This window comes from Clupea harengus, chromosome 23 (genome assembly GCF_900700415.2).
Source record: "Clupea harengus chromosome 23, Ch_v2.0.2, whole genome shotgun sequence".
NCBI lineage: Eukaryota > Metazoa > Chordata > Actinopteri > Clupeiformes > Clupeidae > Clupea > Clupea harengus.
The window spans coordinates 22359030-22377032 of record NC_045174.1 but is presented as its reverse complement, the minus strand read 5'-3'; the positions used below and the strand labels follow the sequence as shown (position 1 = coordinate 22377032).

At 42.7% G+C, this 18003-nt stretch overlaps 2 protein-coding genes across 2 annotated transcripts in view; both read left to right on the top strand.

Annotated features, from left to right (window-relative positions):
- LOC116218607 (nuclear body protein SP140-like protein) overlaps window positions 1-12009 on the top strand; it is a 176862-nt gene extending 164853 nt beyond the window's left edge. The window contains exon 14 of the mRNA XM_042703344.1: window positions 11911-12009. The gene's annotated coding sequence lies outside the window, so the exon portion shown is untranslated. The remainder of the gene's footprint in view (window positions 1-11910) is intronic.
- On the top strand, window positions 436-11542 carry LOC105904723 (nuclear body protein SP140-like protein). The gene is made up of 12 exons (XM_042703349.1): window positions 436-1186; window positions 3304-3487; window positions 5347-5521; window positions 5985-6236; window positions 6996-7115; window positions 7699-7832; window positions 9006-9059; window positions 9716-9761; window positions 10045-10332; window positions 10457-10596; window positions 10771-10839; window positions 11486-11542. Exons 2-12 carry the CDS (start codon window positions 3341-3343, stop codon window positions 11489-11491), a joined length of 1431 nt encoding a protein of 476 aa, XP_042559283.1. The 5' UTR covers window positions 436-1186; window positions 3304-3340; the 3' UTR covers window positions 11492-11542.
- Window positions 12010-18003: the final 5994 nt, after the last annotated feature.

The following is an 18003-nucleotide window of genomic DNA, read 5'->3' as shown; positions in this document are numbered from 1 at the left end:
ATGGCGACAGGGGCAAGAAAAAACTAGGGTATTAATAAGACCTATCAACGAGTGCTTTGGCCTGGATTAAAGAGCGCTGTTGCAAAATTCTGCCAGTCTTGCCATCATGTCAACTTAAGGGTAAACCCAATCAGACCATTTCCCCAGCCCCACTCTGTCCTATTCCAATTATGGCACATCCCTTTGAATGCATAACTGTTGAATGCATGGGTTCCCTGCCCAAGTTTAAGTCTGTCCATCAATTTGTGTTGACCATGATGTGCGCTGCAACCCGCTATCCTGAAGCCATGCCCTTGCACAGCTTAAAGATGATATTAGCTTAAACACAGCATCTTTAAAGCGACTACATGACATCAGAGTGATTGTCTGTGATAACTGTTGTGTCCGGGTGGGGGCACGCATTAAAACAAGTAAGAGGCGCTGGAGGTGCCATTAACGTAAACTGGAATTCATTAACTAGTAATAACATGTAGCCCAGGCTCATCAGGAGCGCAGAGTGGAGTGAAGGCCGAGTCCATCAAGAGAGAAGAGTGAAGAGAGTGAACGTGGGGAGCCCAGCCCCTTTATAGTTCCCCCATGACCTGAAGGATCATGGGAGCTGTAGTGGCAATATCAATACACAACAATAACATTAATGTAAAAACGTATTATATACATTGGGCGCAAAAGTTATTACGTTATTGGAACTCTGTTTTGTTTGACATTATCAGTTTTTATTACATTAAGAACGGAAACATTATCTCTCTCTCCCTCTCTCTCTCATACACACACACACTCATTCTCTCTCTCTTTCTTTAGATGCCCAGATTTCATGATGGCCCATATGTTGGGAAACGTAAAATATGATATGCTTCTCTGAATTGAATTTGTTAACAAAGAAAAAACGAAAAAAAAAACGTTATCCTTCATCCGTAACATGATCCCATTACTTTCACACACACCTAGTCTTTTTATCTTAGGCAGATAGCCTAGGACTGGATGTAGGTTATGTGTCAGCGCCACGGGACACAAGAGTATTTGTTCATGAACTACGCGCTTCTAACTTTCGTTTTCCAAACGTCATACGGTACTACTTCCGTGTTTGACAGTGGAGTACAGAACACGGGCGGGAAATGTGTGTTTTTGGAAAATATCACACAAAACGTCACGTTCAGAAGACTTGACGTCCTCGGTCGTGGGGGTAGAGGTATGTAGCTGTAGTTTAAATATGCCTGTTTGGCGGGCTCACTTATGTCAAGCAGTATACACGGATGTAGGCACAAGCCTATTGGATTGCAGTCGATTAAAGATGGCTCGTTTATTCGATAAACTATCATGATTAAGTCATCATCAAGTATATCACGCTTGCTTGTAAAAAGTAGAGGCACAAAAAATCGAATCAAGTGTATATGAATGTGTAGGCTGAAATTATATTGTTACCAAGCGTCTTGCACAGCCTTAAGCTAGCCCACTGCCTGCTATTAGTGATGTGTCGTTCGTGAACGATTCGTTCATTTTGAACGAATCCTTACAAGGACTCGAGAGTAACGAGTCCTTTCAAAAAAAGATTCGTTCATTTTCTCGTGGCCACCCATTGGGACTTGCATAGGCTCAGCCAAGGAAACAGAAATTATTCGTTGAATGCAGGTCACGTGGGAAATGATCCTTCTGCCAACCAAGTGGTACCAGTGCTGAGCCTATGCAGGTCACGTGAAAAATGAACGATGAACGATGAACGAATCATTGATCTACTCGCTACCAGTGCTGAGCCTATGCAGGTCACGTGAAAAATGAACGATGAACGATGAACGAAAGATTTACCCGAAGACTCGGTTGGCAGATGAACGAAACATTGACCCGAAGACACGGTCGGGAGGTGAACGATTCGTTCATCTGCCGGATACAGATCTTTAGATCATTTTTTCACGTGACCTGCATAGGCTCAGCACTGGTAGCTAGAGAAAACAGAAATGATTCGTTCATTTTGACTGGGTCTTCGGATACGGATCTTTGGATCATCTTTGTGTTATTATTTATTATATGCAAAGAGTCAATTATTAATACATGTAACATGGTGCAATATTGGGATTTTGGGTTATAATAAAAAACATTTACATCACATTTTATTTGGCATTTCATTCAAAGCGACACACTAACTTCTAGATGGCTTGCAGGTCACCTAGTGCAAAAATGTGGGGGAGGGTGGAGAAGGGCCACGGTCCCCTTGGAGACAGCCATGACTGACAGCTTTTGTGTGGCAGATCATATTTTTTAAAGAAAACCTCTATTAAATACAGTACAACATGACAGTTTGTATGGTTTTAAATTGTCATTTATTATCACACTGGCATTTAATTATCACGGCAAACAATTACACTGCACTAAACTGTAAGTGTAAATGTAAAGTGAAAATAACAAAACCAGTCATTATGACTTGTGAACGAATATAATTCACGTTTCTATACTAAAAACAGCGGTCACGCGAAAGAGAATAAGGTAACTGTTTCCTCTACTAAACCAATGCAGGTCACGTGAAAAATGATCTAAAGATCTGTATCCGGCAGATGAACGAATCGTTCACCTCCCGACCGTGTCTTCGGGTCAATGTTTCGTTCATCTGCCAACCGAGTCTTCGGGTAAATCTTTCGTTCATCGTTCATCGTTCATTTTTCACGTGACCTGCATAGGCTCAGCACTGGTAGCGAGTAGATCAATGATTCGTTCATCGTTCATCGTTCATTTTTCACGTGACCTGCATAGGCTCAGCACTGGTAGCGAGTAGATCAATGATTCGTTCATCGTTCATCGTTCATCGTTCATTTTTCACGTGACCTGCATAGGCTCAGCACTGGTAGAGAAAACAGAAATGATTCGTTCATTTTGACTGGGTCTTCGGAAACGGATCTTAGGATCATTTTTCACGTGACCTGCGCTCAGAAGAGGAAACAGAAAGGATTTGTTTACCTCGTTCACTTTCGCGTGGCTAGGTTTAGTAAGACGTGAATGATATTCCTTCACAGGTAATAATTACAGGTTTCGTTATTTTAACTTTTTAGTACTTTACTTAGAGTTCAGCGTAATAGTTATGCCGTGATAATTGAATGCTAGTGTGAAAATAAATGATCACTTCAAATCATCCAGACTGTCATGATACATTATTTTAATGCAGGAATTTATCTTACCACCACCCCCCCCCCCAATTGAACGAATGACTCGAAAAAAGATTCGTTCATTTTACTGAACGAGATTCAAAGAACCGAGTCGGTAAAATGATCCGAACTTCCCATCACTACCTGCTATACGAGTCTCTTTGCTCTTCTGCAGTTGACTTTGTAGCTAGTGAATGGGTCTACGGGTCCCAATGGAGCTGTCATTAGATTTCCTGACGCATGAGGAGTTACTTCGCTTCTTCCACCGTAAAAAGACGGAGATCTCGTGCATAGACCAACCGCACACCTTCCTCAGGCAGTTACGAGACCACGACCTAGTGTCGGAGAAGCTCTACCAGGTGAGTAAACCCATTTGTGTTTGAACTATGTTGTGTATATGATTGTTGGGCACATGATAATTATCTGTTAATGCGCAGGCCTGTCTTAAGCTATGTTTCCATACGTTTTAGCCCTGCAACTATAAGCAGTGGCTTGAATCACAGGGAGCACAGGTTATTCTTAATGTTAAAGTCGGGGTTAAAGTTAAGTTTAAAATAAAAGTCTAAACAGCTTTTAAAAGTGTTATATTACATAGTGTAATTAAGTTATGTAAGTAAATACAGTCATTAAAGACAGGCTTACTTTACGGTAATATACAAAAAAATATAGCTATTATAAGATATAAGAGTAAGATTCGTGCCCCTGACTGATGTTACATCCCAAAATTGAACAGGAAGTCTGCATTTTTCTTGAGATTAGGCTCTTTGTATCCATGTGTGTGTGTGTGTGTGTGTATGTGTACATAGTCTCTACGTGGGGTCTTGTTGACAGGAGCCAAAAGGACAAAATGAGATTTTCCTCCTGGACCCCATGGACTCCCTGTGTGTGTGTGTGTGTGTGTGTGTGTGTGTGTGTGTGTGTGTGTGTGTGTGTGTGTGTGTGTGTGTGTGTGTGTGTGTGTGTGTGCATGTATTTGGGGGAGTTAAGAGGGGGTGTGTGATGTGCAAACACATTTTGAAACATTCTTTTCATCAGGCGCTTAGTGTGAAACTAGAGGAGGTTACACACACACACACACACTCACACACACACACACACACACACACTAGAGGAGGTTATTGATTCATGTCACTGTGTTGACCTGTGTTGACCTTAGCATGACATGACACTGACACACACACACACACACACATACACACACACTCTCTCTCACACACAGACACACACACACACACACACACACAATGCAGGGTATTTGTATGTGCTGTGTTTGCCATCCTAGAGGAGTAGCCTGATGCTCAATGAGTTTAGAGAACCAGCCTCTCAGGGTGGGATAAGTACAGACACATACAGACTGGGTAGTGTGTGCGTGTGTGTGTGTGTGTGTGTGTGTGTGTGTATGTTTCGTGTGTGTCTGTGTGTCTGTGTGTGTGTGTGTGTGTGTTTGTGTGTGTGTGTGTGAGAGAGAGAGAGAGTGTGTGTCTGTATGTGTGTGTGTGTGTGTGTGTGTGTGTGTCTCTGTGTGTGTGTGTGTGTGTGTGTGTGTGTGTGTGTGTGTGTGTGAGAGAGAGAGTGTGTGTCTGTGTGTGTGTGTGTATGTGTGAGTGTGTCTCTGTGTGTGTGTGTGTGTGTGTGTGTGTGTGAGTGTGTGAGTGGGTGTGTGAGAAGGAACACTCTTCCTGGTACACTTTGCTACAGACCTTGATGTTGCTTTCCCTCGCGCACACACACACACACACACTTGTGTCGGAGAATCTCTACCAGGCACGTTTTAAAAATGAGCGCAATACTTTATATTACATTTGTAACAGTATTAGTAAACAGGCTAAAGTGCTAAAGTCCTCTGTCTCTCTCTCTCTCACTCTGTCTCTCTCTCTCACTCTGTCTCTCTCACTCTCTCACTCTGTCTCTTTCTCTCTCTGTCTTTCTCTGTCTCTCTCCCTCTCTCTCTCACTCTGTCTTTCTCTGTCTCTCTCTCCCTCTGTCTCTCACTCTGTCTCTCCCTCTGTCTCTCTCTCTCACTCTCTCTCTCTCACTCTGTCTCTCTCTGTCTGTCTCTCTCTCTCTCTCACTCTGTCTCTCTCTCTCTCTCACTCTGTGTCTCTCTCTCTCTCACTCTGTCTCTTTCTCTCCCTCACTCTGTCTCTCTCTCTCTCCCTCTGTCTCTCTCTGTCTGTCTCTCTCTCTCCCTCACTCTCTCTCTCTCTCTCTCTCTCAGAGAGTGGTTAGGATGAAGACGAAGGAGCAGAAGATGAAGGGTGTGTATGAGGTGCTGGACAGTCTGGAGACAGATCAAGCAGAGCGTGTGAAGACCTTCTGGGAGTGTGTGTTTACAGACCACATCCTGCAGCATTACCCCACCCTCAAACTACTGAGGAACAGCCTCATGGACGGTGGGTCTGCACTCTCATTATAGTGTGTGTGTCTGTGTCTGTGTGTGTGTGTGTTTCTGTGTGTGTGTGTGTGTGTGTGAGAGACAGAGAAAAGTTCATATTAACTTAGATAACACTGCCTGGTGTCAATAGAGTTCATATTACCTTAGATGACACTGCCTGGTGTCAATAGAGTTTATATTAACTTAGATGACACTGCCTGGTGTCAATAGAGTTCATATTACCTTAGATGACACTGCCTGGTGTCAATAGAGTTTATATTAACTTAGATGACACTGCCTGGTGTCAATAGAGATCATATTACCTTAGATGACACTGCCTGGTGTCAATAGAGATCATATTAACTTAGATGACACTGCCTGGTGTCAATAGAGATCATATTACCTTAGATGACACTGCCTGGTGTTATTTTGGAACAGGCTCTGATCAATCTCCCTGCTTTCATTTTCTTCCCCAAATTCAGGGTCTTTTCGAGTCAATGAAAGTCAACCAGAGATGGAGAGACTGGACAAGAGGAAGAATACGGAGGGAAAGAATAAAGACTTAAAAGAAAAGAAGGTGAAGAAGATGAGTAGACAGAAAAGGAAAGGGAGCAGCACTAGCGGAAGGGAGGAAGGAGAGGAGGAAGAGGAGGAGGAGGAAGATCAAGCAGGGACTTCTAAAGTCACAACCAGTCAGAAGAAGAAGAAGAAGAAGCTTCAGAAACCCAACTACTGTGAGTAATATCAGTATGCTGAGAGTGTATAAACCCCCCTACTGTGAGTATACACTCTCAGCATACTGACATTTAACCCCCCTACTGTGAGTATACACCCTCAGCATACTGACATTTAACCCCCCTACTGTGAGTATACACTCTCAGCATACTGACATTAAACCCCCCTACTGTGAGTATACACTCTCAGCATACTGACATTAAACCCCCCTACTGTGAGTATACACCCTCAGCATACTGATATTAAACCCCCCTACTGTGAGTATACACCCTCAGCATACTGATAATAAACCCACCTACTGTGAGTATACACCCTCAGCATACTGATATTAAACCCCCCTACTGTGAGTATACACCCTCAGCATACTGATAATAAACCCCCCTACTGTGAGTATACACCCTCAGCATACTGATATTAAACCCCCCTACTGTGAGTATACACTCTCAGCATACTGATATTAAACCCCCCTACTGTACTATATATAAACACACCCACTGCAATAGAGTCATGCATCGAGTGTCGCAAACTAACACTAGATTATTGTATCGTTCAGTCCTCACAGTCCTCATTCCCAAACTAACAGTAGATTATTGTATCGTTCAGTCCTCATTCCCAAACTAACACTAGATTATTGTATCGTTCAGTCCTCACAGTCCTCATTCCCAAACTAACACTAGATTGTTGTATCGTTCAGTCCTGTGCTGCTCTGTGTGTCCCTCCTGTGTTTCCATCCTCTCAGTCTCTGGTGTGTTTTCCAGGCTCTCCTCTGAGGAAGGGGGGCAGGGAGGATATCTGGAACTGGCCCATGCATAGGTCCCAGCTACCCGTCACCTGTGGGGACAAAGAGGGCTTTCTTCACAGAGACAAACTGGCCAAAGGTGAGGGATCCTCTCAGACTGGAACTTTGAGTTGTGTTACTATAATAACCCCATGTACAGGAGCAAGCATGTATGTCAGTACTGGTCCACTGACTGACCGACTGACTTCAGTAGAGCAGCTCATTATTGGCTCCTTCATCCTAGGCCTCCTATGGTGCAGGTAAAGCTGCAGTCCCTGATTGTAATCCAATACTTTATTTGTCATATTCAGTGACCTGCTCCTCATGGTCTTCTAGCTGTCAGTTCAGTTTGTGCGCTAAAAAAAACCCTTTCAGTGTTGTCTCAGGCAACAAACAAACATACTGGGTTGGACGAGCCATAAACAATTCCAGCCAATCCACACGTTGCTAAAGAAGCACAGAAGGTTGGGGTTGTTATTTGATTGGCTGTTCAGTACAAATATAAACAATGTTTTGCCAGAATCGGGGATTGCACCTTTAAAATATCTACTGACTATCAGGACGTATTATCCTTGAACTGAGTTCATATGCAGTGAACTAAGCCAGACAGGTTATGAGTATTCTGACTAAGGAATACAACAGCCTTGGTGGCTGTTCCAAACAAATGCTTTGTTGTTTTGTAGGAGATAAATGCATTCTTCACGAGGATCAGTGGTACACGCCAGGTGAGTTTGAGAAGTTGGGAGGCAAGGAGAGGAACAAGAACTGGAAGATCAGCATCCGCTGCCGACAAACAACCCTGCAGAAGCTGATTCAGGTGACAGGAAACAAGTCTGTGTGTGTGTGTGTGTGTGTGTGTGTGGTTGTGTGTGTGGTTGTGTGTGTGGTTGTGTGTGTGTGTGTGTGTGTGTGGTTGTGTGTGTGTGTCTCTGTGTGTGTCTGTGTGTGTGTGTGTGTGTGGTTGTGTGTGTGTCAGTGTGTGTGGTTGTGTGTGTGTGTGTGGTTGTGTGTGTGGTTGTGTGTGTGTGTGTGTGTGTGTGTGTGTGTGTGTGTGTGTGTGTGTGTGTGTGTGTGTGTGGTTGTGGTCGTGGTTGTGTTGGATCCACAGTCTGCTTTCATAAGCCAAATTGTAATTTAATTGTTATTTAACTTAAACATCCATTTTAAAAGCAACAACGTACCGTAATTTCCGGACTATTGAGCGCACCTGAATATAAGCCTCACCCACGGAATAAAAAAAAAATATATATTTTGAACATAAATAAGCCGCACATGTCTATAAGCCGCAGGTGCCTACCGGTACATTGAAACAAATGAACTTTACATAGGCTAAAATGAATATCAAAAGTAATACAATAGTGATGCATATTATTAGTTTTGCCAGTTACGATAAGTGCACTGTTGCTTTAAGAGAGCACAGTTGCAAGATTTAGAAATCAGAAATAAGGTAGTTCTTCCTGTTCAGGTAGAACGTTAGATTGAAGACAGACGCTAGTTTCAAACCAGTGAGCTAAAGAACTTGAAGACTGGATTCGTATTGTTGTAAACTTTTATTTTATTTTCTAAAGTGTTTTAAGTTGTGTTCTGTCTACGCCGGTAGACTGTGGTTATTTTGACATTAGTTAAGTTATTGAGAGATACTGAGAAATCGCGTGGAGCTAAGCATCCATGCGGCTGCATCCATGCTAGCATCCTAGCTCCACAAAGCCACCGTAAACACAAAGCCACCGTATACAGTCACAGGTATCATAATCCATAAATTAGCCGCGTCATTGTTTAAGCCGCGAGGTTCAAAGCGTGGGAAAAAAGTAGCGGCTTATAGTCCGGAAATTACGGTAGTTCAGCTTTTATCAACCTTCACCTCTCTTTTACGTCAGTATTTGATGATGTCATCTGGGCAAAGGTCATGTGCTTTTTGCTGTTAACTGAAACAGATACCGGTAGGTAGAGTTGAATTTCTATTTATTTCTATTTATTTGTTTTCTTGTAGGAGAATCACTTAAAGTCTCCACCAGCTAAAAGGAGAAGAACTGAAAGAGGACAGGTAACCCTTCATCTAGTTCTAATGTTACTGGGGTCACATGACGTGTTGTCATGGTAGCATACTCAGATATTTTTTTCCGATCCACACTGATAAAGCTATTGCTACAGTTCTATGTGTGAGTGTGTGTGTGTAGGTATTGTGATATTGCTGCAGTTCTGTGTGTAAGTCTGTGTGTAGGTATTGTGATATTGCAGCAGTTCTGTGTGTGAGTGTGTGTGTATGGGGTGTAGCTACTGCCTTATGACTCCATGACTACTGTATGAAGTGTCTCCATGACTACTGTATGAAGTGTCTCCATGACTACTGTATGAGGTGTCTCCATGAATACTGTATGAGGTGTCTCCATGACTACTGTATGAGGTGTCTCCATGACTACTGTATGAGGTGTTTCCATGACTACTGTATGAAGTGTCTCCATGACTACTGTATGAGGTGTCTCCATGACTACTGTATGAAGTGTCTCCATGACTACTGTATGAGGTGTCTCCATGACTACTGTATGAAGTGTCTCCATGACTACTCTATGAGGTGTCTCCATGACTACTGTATGAGGTGTCTCCATGACTACTGTTTGAGGTGTCTCCATGACTACTGTATGAGGTGTCTCCATGACTACTGTATGAGGTGTAGAGTGTATTTCCTGTCCCCTGCTGCAGATGAGAAGAGCCCTTTTCCCCTCCAGCCCTGAGAACTCCATCATACGTGAGTTTCACGCTTATTCCAACATGGAATTGGTTGCTAGTTATTTGCTTTTGGTGTGTGTGTGTATGTGTGTGTGTGTGTGTGTGTGTGTGTGTGTGTGTGTGCGTGTTTGTGTGTGTTTGTTTGTGTGTGTGTGTGTGAGTGTGTGATTGTTTGAGTGTGTGTGTGTGTGTGTGTGTGTGTGTGTGCGTGTGCGTGTGCGTGTGTGTGTGTGTGTGTGTGTGTTCTGTAAACAGTGTGATAGCTGCAGCTCTAAATGTTCTTCTCTCCATCTCTGTGCAAGTGTCAGACTCCAGTGAAGAAGAGTCCCACAGCAGGATCCAGAAGGAGGACAGGGAGGGAGACGAGGAGGAAGAGGAGGAAGAGGAGGGAGACCGAGGAGAAGAGGAGGGAGACAGAGGAGAAGAGGAGGGAGACAGAGGAGATGAGGAGGGAAGGATGGGAGAGAACAGAGATGACAGCAGTTACCATGGCAACAGGGATGTGGACACATCCATGTTTGAAGGAAGTACTCTGCCTGTCCAGTGTGGGTCTGTCGTTGGAATACTGCAGAAAGACCGCTTTGCGTCTAGTGAGTGTGTGTGTGTGTTTCAGTGTGTTTCAGTGTGTGTGTTTCAGTGTGAGTGTTTCAGTGTGTGTGTTTCAGTGTGAGTGTTTGTGACTGAGTGACCCGTGGTGACCTTTGACCTGTATAGGAACCACAGGAAAGTGCATTCGCACAGAAGAGAGCTGGCTGACCCCAACAGAGTTCATCAGGCTGAACCCTGACCTGAGAGATGGAATGTGGAAGAGAGACATCACCTGCAGAGGCCAGCCCCTTGCCTACCTTTTACAGGTAAAGACAGCAGAGTCAGAGAGGTTCTGTTTGTGTGATTGGAAAGTTGATTTTCCAGCATGATAAGATGTCAAGAATGAACAATGACCCAAAGTCGTGTGTGTGTCTGTCTGTGTCTGTGTGTGTGTGTGTGTGTGTGTGTGTGTGTGTGTGTGTGTGTGTGTGTGTGTGTAGAGGAAGATACTGCAGGTGCATTCTCTGCTATGCTTGTGTCCTATGTGCAGCCACGCAGAGTCCGACCTGGTAAGATCTCACACACACACACACACACACACACACACACACACACACACACACACACACACACTCACTCACTGAAATCTGTACTAACCTGGTAAGATCTCACACACACACACACACACACACACACACACACACACACACACACACACACACACACACACACACACACACACACACTCACTCACTGAAATCTGTATTAACCTGGTAAGATCTCACTCACTCTAAACCTTTCACTGAAATCTGTATTAATTGAAAAGTAAATAACAAATTATTATTGGTTCATTATGAATAACATATTATCATTGCTTCATTCAAAATGCAAATCAGAATTCCACATCAACAGCGGGAATATATTAAACTATTAAACTACACAGCATCCTGGTAAATGTAGTACTTAACTCGTACTTAAGAGAAAGAAGGTCATCTCTAATGAGATTTGGGCCACTGTGGTAGACCATGTGCTCAACCATGGTTTGAGCATGAGGGAGGCTGGCCAGAGGGTCCAACCAAATCTCATCCACTTCACAGTTGCTGCCATCATTAGAACCTTTAGGATGGAGAACAGGTACCAAATCTATTTGCCTTGTGTACTGTAATACTGCATATCAATAGAATACAGTGTGCTCACAGTATTTGTATTTTGCAGGACTGAAAGAGAACCACACCGTGGAGGAAGAACACACACTTTCACAGCCGAACAGGAGACTGAAATTGTAAATATGGTTCGTGACACCAACGCTATCACACAAATACAAACTAGGGTCCTGGCTGACCATGCTACATTCAGGAACGTCCAGACCGTCAGCCCTTCTACATTGGACCGTATTCTTCGCAGGAATGCCATGCGGATGAAACGGGTGTACAGGGTCCCATTCGACCGGAACACAGACCGCATCAAGGAGTTACGGCGAGAGTTTGTGTTTGTAAGTCCCCTACATTCAGCACTGACACATGCATGTATTGTACCTGTAATCCAATATTGTTCCTTCTCTACAGTGTCTCACTGTAGCCCACTGTGTTGACCTCTCTGTGTCCATACTGTAACTTGCATTCTCATGCTGTCTGTGTCAGCGGATCCAGGAGCGTGACACAGCTAATGAGTTGTATGAGTACATCTTCATTGATGAGGTTGGATTCAACCTGGTGAAGAGGAGGCGACGGGGCAGAAACGTCATTGGCCAGCGGGCCATTGTTGAGGTCCCCGGCCAGCGCGGTGGGAACATCGCAATGTGTGCTGCAATGAACCACCATGGGATCCTGCACCGTCATGCCCACCTAGGGGCCTATAACACGGCCCGTCTCCTCGCCTTCCTGGATGGCCTGCGTGACCTGCTGGTACCACCTGGCCAGATAGATGACCCACAGCGGATCGATCACGTCGTCATCTGGGACAATGTGAGCTTCCACCGGGCTGCTCAAGTGCGTGAGTGGTTCCAGGACCACCCACATTTTTCCGTTCTGTACCTTCCACCTTATTCTCCTTTCCTGAATCCCATTGAGGAGTTCTTTTCAGCTTGGAGGTGGAAGGTATATGAACGGAACCCACAGGGCCGGGTCCCACTGCTCCAGGCCATGGAGGAGGCTTGTGGCGACGTGAGTGTTGAGGCCTGTCAGGGCTTCATGCGCCACTCGAGGCGTTTCTTCCAACGCTGCTTGGACAGGGATAAAACTTTTTTTGCTAAATATTTGTGTGCTGTTTTATGTTTGACTGTGAAAAAAGTAGGCCTACACTGAGACATTTTACCAAAGGAGAAATGGCTCATTCTCCAGAGTCATTGTGATTCATATGGTGTGTTCCATTTTTATGATTGTGTATTCAATTTTACACTTCAATGTGCTGTAAATGCTTGGTAGTGTGCAGTAAATGCTTAGTTGTGTGTACTTAATGAATGGTATGTGTGTGTCATTTGAAAATATGGCCGTGTGTACCAAATGAAAACAGGAGTTCCATTTTGTGAACAGTTAAGAGATTTGATGGCAAAGAGTCATCTTGCAAAGGGAGTGTCAGGTTTAGCATTTTGTGTGTGAGGTTTTCAGTTTTGTGTGTGCAGTTTTGAGAAAGCCGTTATTGTTTTGAGAAACGTGTGTTAACAATTGTGAAAAACTGTAATCAACAAACGTGTGTGTGTGTGTTTATGGATGTGTGTGTGTGTGACCATTAATAAACAAATTATGCTTTTTCAGCAGTTTATAGTTAACAGCAAGTTGATTATGTTTGTCTGTTGTGCGCTTAACAACTGATATCTAATATCTGATCAAGCGTTATAGCTCTCTACTGCCATCTGCTGTGCCAATAGTGCATCTACAATTAAAATCATACAAATAATGACCCCTGACACATATTTGTATAGTTTGTGTATATAACAAATAATAAAGTAATTGTATAGTTTTGCATGAATGTATATAACAAATAATAAAGTAATTGTATAGTTTTGCACAAGTGTATATAACAAATAATTAAGTAATTGTATAGTTTTGCATACATTTATATAACATATAATTAAGTAATTGTATAGTTTTGCATAAGTGTATATAACATATAATTAAGCAATTGTATAGTTTTGCATGATAACATATAATTAAGTAATTGTATAGTTTTGCATACATTTATATAAAAAATAATTGCAAACATCTCTTGTGGTGTCCAGTTTCCTCATTCTCTTTACAGTTTTTTACAATCATTTTCATACTTGTTTCAATACCATGTACAAACCTGAAACCTGTGTTTTCCCTGCACCTGCTGTTTGATATTGCAGGATTGAGTCAGATGATGTACATCAAATCAGATTATATACCACTGGTGTGTGTGTGTGTGTGTACATCAAATCAGATTATATACCACTGGTGTGTGTGTGAGTGTGTACATCAAATCAGATTATATAACACTGGTGTGTGTGTGTGTGTGTACATCAAATCAGATTATATACCACTGGTGTGTGTGTGTGTGTGTGTGTACATCAAATCAGATTATATACCACTGGCACATCTGATCCCTGTATAGATGAACATCCCACAGCAGTCCACACGGGGCAGTCAAACAGATACTGCCCATATACAGTGCCCTCCAGAATTATTGGCACCCTTAGTGAATATGAGCAAAACAGGCTATGAAAAAAATTTCTTTGCTGTTTATCCTCTTGGTCTTTCACTCAAATAATTCACAAAAATCTTACCTTTTCATTGAAGTAAAATTATTGAATTTTTTTTTTAAATTTTACATTAAATAAATATTTTTCTCCAATGCATATGTGCCACAATTATTGGCACCCCTAGACAATCTTAGAATTAAAATCTACCTGAAATATATTGGCAATCATGTTTTACATTTTTAAGTTCACCTGTTTGATTAGGAACTCTTAAGTGGTCAACCATGACTTCCTGTTTCACTGGGGTATAAATATGAGTGTCACACAACTCCCTTAGCCACTCATCACTATGGGAAAAACCCAAGAACACAGTGACAATGTGCAACGAAAAGTTGTTGAGCTGCACAAATCAGGAAATGGATAAAAGAAAATCTCTAAACAGTTGAAAATACCCATTTCCACTATCATGGCAATAGTTAAGAACTTTAAAGCGACAGGAGATGTTAAGAATCAGCCATTGACCCCACGCACCGTGAGGAGGATGGTTTGAGTGGCAAAGGAATCTCCAATGATCACAGCTGTAGAATTGCAGAGGTTAGTTGAGTCTTGGGTTAAGAAAGTCTCCAAAACTACCATCAGATGCCACCTACATCACCACTAGTTGTTTGGGAGGGTTGCCAGAAAAAAACCTCTGCTGTCAATCAACAACAAACTAAAGCGCCTACAGTTTGCCAAATGTTACTGGGACTTTCAATGGGACCGGGTTATATGGTCAGATGAGACCAACAACAAACATCAAAGGTGGGTTTGGCGTAGACAGAAAGATAGCCATACAGAAAAGCACCTTATACCCACTATGAAGTATGGTGGCGGATCTTTGATGTTTTGGGCTGTTTTGTTTCCAAAGGCCCTGGACATCTTGTTAGGATACATGGTATCATGGACTCCATCAAATACCAGCAGATATTAAATGAAAACATAACAGCCTCTGCCAGGAAGCTTAAAATGGGCCGTGGTTGGACCTTCCAGCAGGACAATGATCCGAAGCACACCTCACAATCTACACAAAAATGGTTCACCGACCACAGAATAAAGGTTATGCCATGGCCATCACAGTCTCCCGACCTAAACCCCATATCAAATCTGTAATGAGCTGAAGAGGAGTGTCCACAAGCGTTGACCTCGGAATCTGAAGTACAGTGCATTGCATAAGTATTCACCCCCTTGGATGTTTTACCCTTTTATTGCTTTTATAAATCAATCATGGTCAATATAAGTTGGCTTTTTTTGACCAAAAAATGACAAAAAAGCCCACTTTCATGTCAAAGTGAAAAAAGATTTTTACACAGTAATAAAAATATGCAATGAAAAATAAGTGATTGCATAAGTATTCACCCCCTTTAAAGTAACTGACCTAATTCAACAGAGGTCCAGCCAATTGGTGCTAGTAGTCTCACAATTAGTGAAATGGGGATCAGTGTGCAGTGAATGTGTCTCAAGTGATTGTAGTATAACGACACCTGTGTCTGGAAGGTCCATTCACAGGTCAGTATTCAGTAATCAGCTAATCTGGCTACATGGTTACACCATGAAGACAAAAGAACACTCCGAGCAACTCAGAGAAAAGGTTATTGAAAAGTATAAGTCAGGGCAAGGATACAAAAAAATGTCCAAGGCACTAAACATCCCCTGGAAATCTGTTAAATCCATCATCAAGAAATGGAAGGAATATGGCACATCTTGAGCAGGCCGTCCTCACAAACTGAGTGACCGTGCAAGAAGGAGACTAGTGAGAGAGGCCACCAAGACACCTATGACTACTCCGAAGGAGTTACAAGCTTCAGCAGCTGAGATGGGAGAGACTCTGCATACAACAACTGTTGCCCGGGTTCTTCACCAATCAAAGCTTTATGGAAGAGAGCCACTGTTGAAAAAAAGCTCCACTTTTGTCTCATCAGACCACAGAACCTTCTTCCACTTGACCACGGACTCTCCCAGATGCCTTTAGGCAAACTGTAGTCGATATTTGACATGAGTTTTTTTCAACACTGGCTCTTCCTTAAAGCTTTGATTGGTGAAGAACCTGGGCAACAGTTGTTGTATGCAGAGTCTCTCTCATCTCAGCTCCTAACAGGTAATGTTACAACGAATATGTAATAGTAGGAGCAGTGGCAGAAGAATCACGACCGTTAAAATATATCATTTGTAAAGGCCAGCTTAGTATTTAACTGGGCAAAATGTAACAGCATATTTACTAGTTGTATATTTTATAAATGTCTTTCTGATGGCAAGATTTTAATTTGGGGTAAGTTTACCGTCTTGGCAGTGTAATATATCCTACCTTACTTAACTTACGTTACATTCCGGCCGGCTCGTGACCGCAACATAAACATTGGAGGCAGACAACAACGATTTTCTTACAAAAGTAATGCGTATTTATTTAGTCCATACAATTCATAACTCAAACGACGTGTCTAGGGGGTAATACGTCTGTATGCTGAATGCCAGCTCGAGAGAGAGAGAGAGAGAGAGAGAGAGAGAGAGAGAGAGAGATGGTCCACTGGTCCTTTTTATCCTCCACACCTTCCCAGGTCAATCAAGCAATCATCAGTCCCCACTGTTGCCTGGTGGCCATTCATGGCCACTACAACATCTGCAGGGGCGCAGGGGTCGTAACAACTTAATAAAGAAAGGTTTAAAATGGCAATTTTCATGAAGTGTTTATATAGGCTAGATCGATGTGATGGGCCTTGTGAAGGCTATTGTTTCAACGTCTTGAAGCCTCGATATAACTAGCCTATTTATTCTGTGTGTTTACTAAATAGCCTACTGTGGGACATGTAGACCTGAGGTTGTACATTTAATATAGGCCCAAACTGCAATATTTCTAGCAGGCTTTTGGGCCATATTAGGGCCAGATCAGGGCCATATTAGGGCCAGGATGGCTCCGGTGTCAGCTTCCATTTAGTGCCATCTGACCAGTGGTCAATCAGTCAGCATCCAAATCCTCACTGCTGGTCTAGATTATCAGTATTCTTACTTCCTGTGTGTGTGTTTCTCTTAAGTACTGCATCTCACACGGCAACACCCTGCCTCTCCTTCAGCTCTCTGGCCACCGAGGCGTCTTTGAGAGGTCACACGTACACTCACACTCTCACACACACACACTCTCACACACACACTCTCACACACACACACACACACACACACTTGGCCTTATAGACAGAGGCCCCTATTTTGAGGACGATGACGGCTGGCAGAAAAGGGAGCGCTCACTTTCTGGAAGTCCTGTTCTTAAGTGTCTTAAGTGTCCAGCACCATCTATGATCGATGTGTTTTGGATCTCCTCCAAACACGCACACACACACGCACACACACACACACACACACACACTCACACTCACACATGCCCAACACACACACTCACACTCACACACACACACGATGTGCATGACAAAGTGCGTGCGTGCGCGTGTGTGTACACAGTAAAAAATGGGTTGTTAATATTCCAGAGTTAAGTTATTTAAAACTAGATAGTGTAATTGTATCATTGTGAAGAGTAAATTTGACCAAACAGTAGAGTTAAAGATGAGAGTTAAATTCTGTTTACGTCCAGTGAAAACTTTGACTCTAAAGCGTGATGAATACCCGCCACTACTGCCAGAGTTTTGTAGCCAACACCAAACTGGAAACTTCTCTGACTGGAGGTAGACACTGTTGTTAGGTAAGTAACATTCCTGTGTTGACATCAAAAATGTATTTTTAACGTAACAAAGCCTTATTTAAGAGTTGCATCGATATCGAATGAGATTAGTTAGGCTACTTTTACCCTTCTTATCTAGATTGTATTGTCAACTCCAGCGTTAACGTTCGAGTGAGCCGTTAGACCGGGTTAAACGTGGGGTGAGCTTGCTGTCAACTCGGGCACTACAATATGTACATTTTTAGACTAACGTTTCTTTCTCTCAGTTAAGATGACCTGGCCGTATAATTTGTTATGTTCTTCTGAGAATTCCATTTTGTACAGGTAATAGGTAATGTTAACCACAGTTTGTCAATCCATTTGGATGAAGGCAAA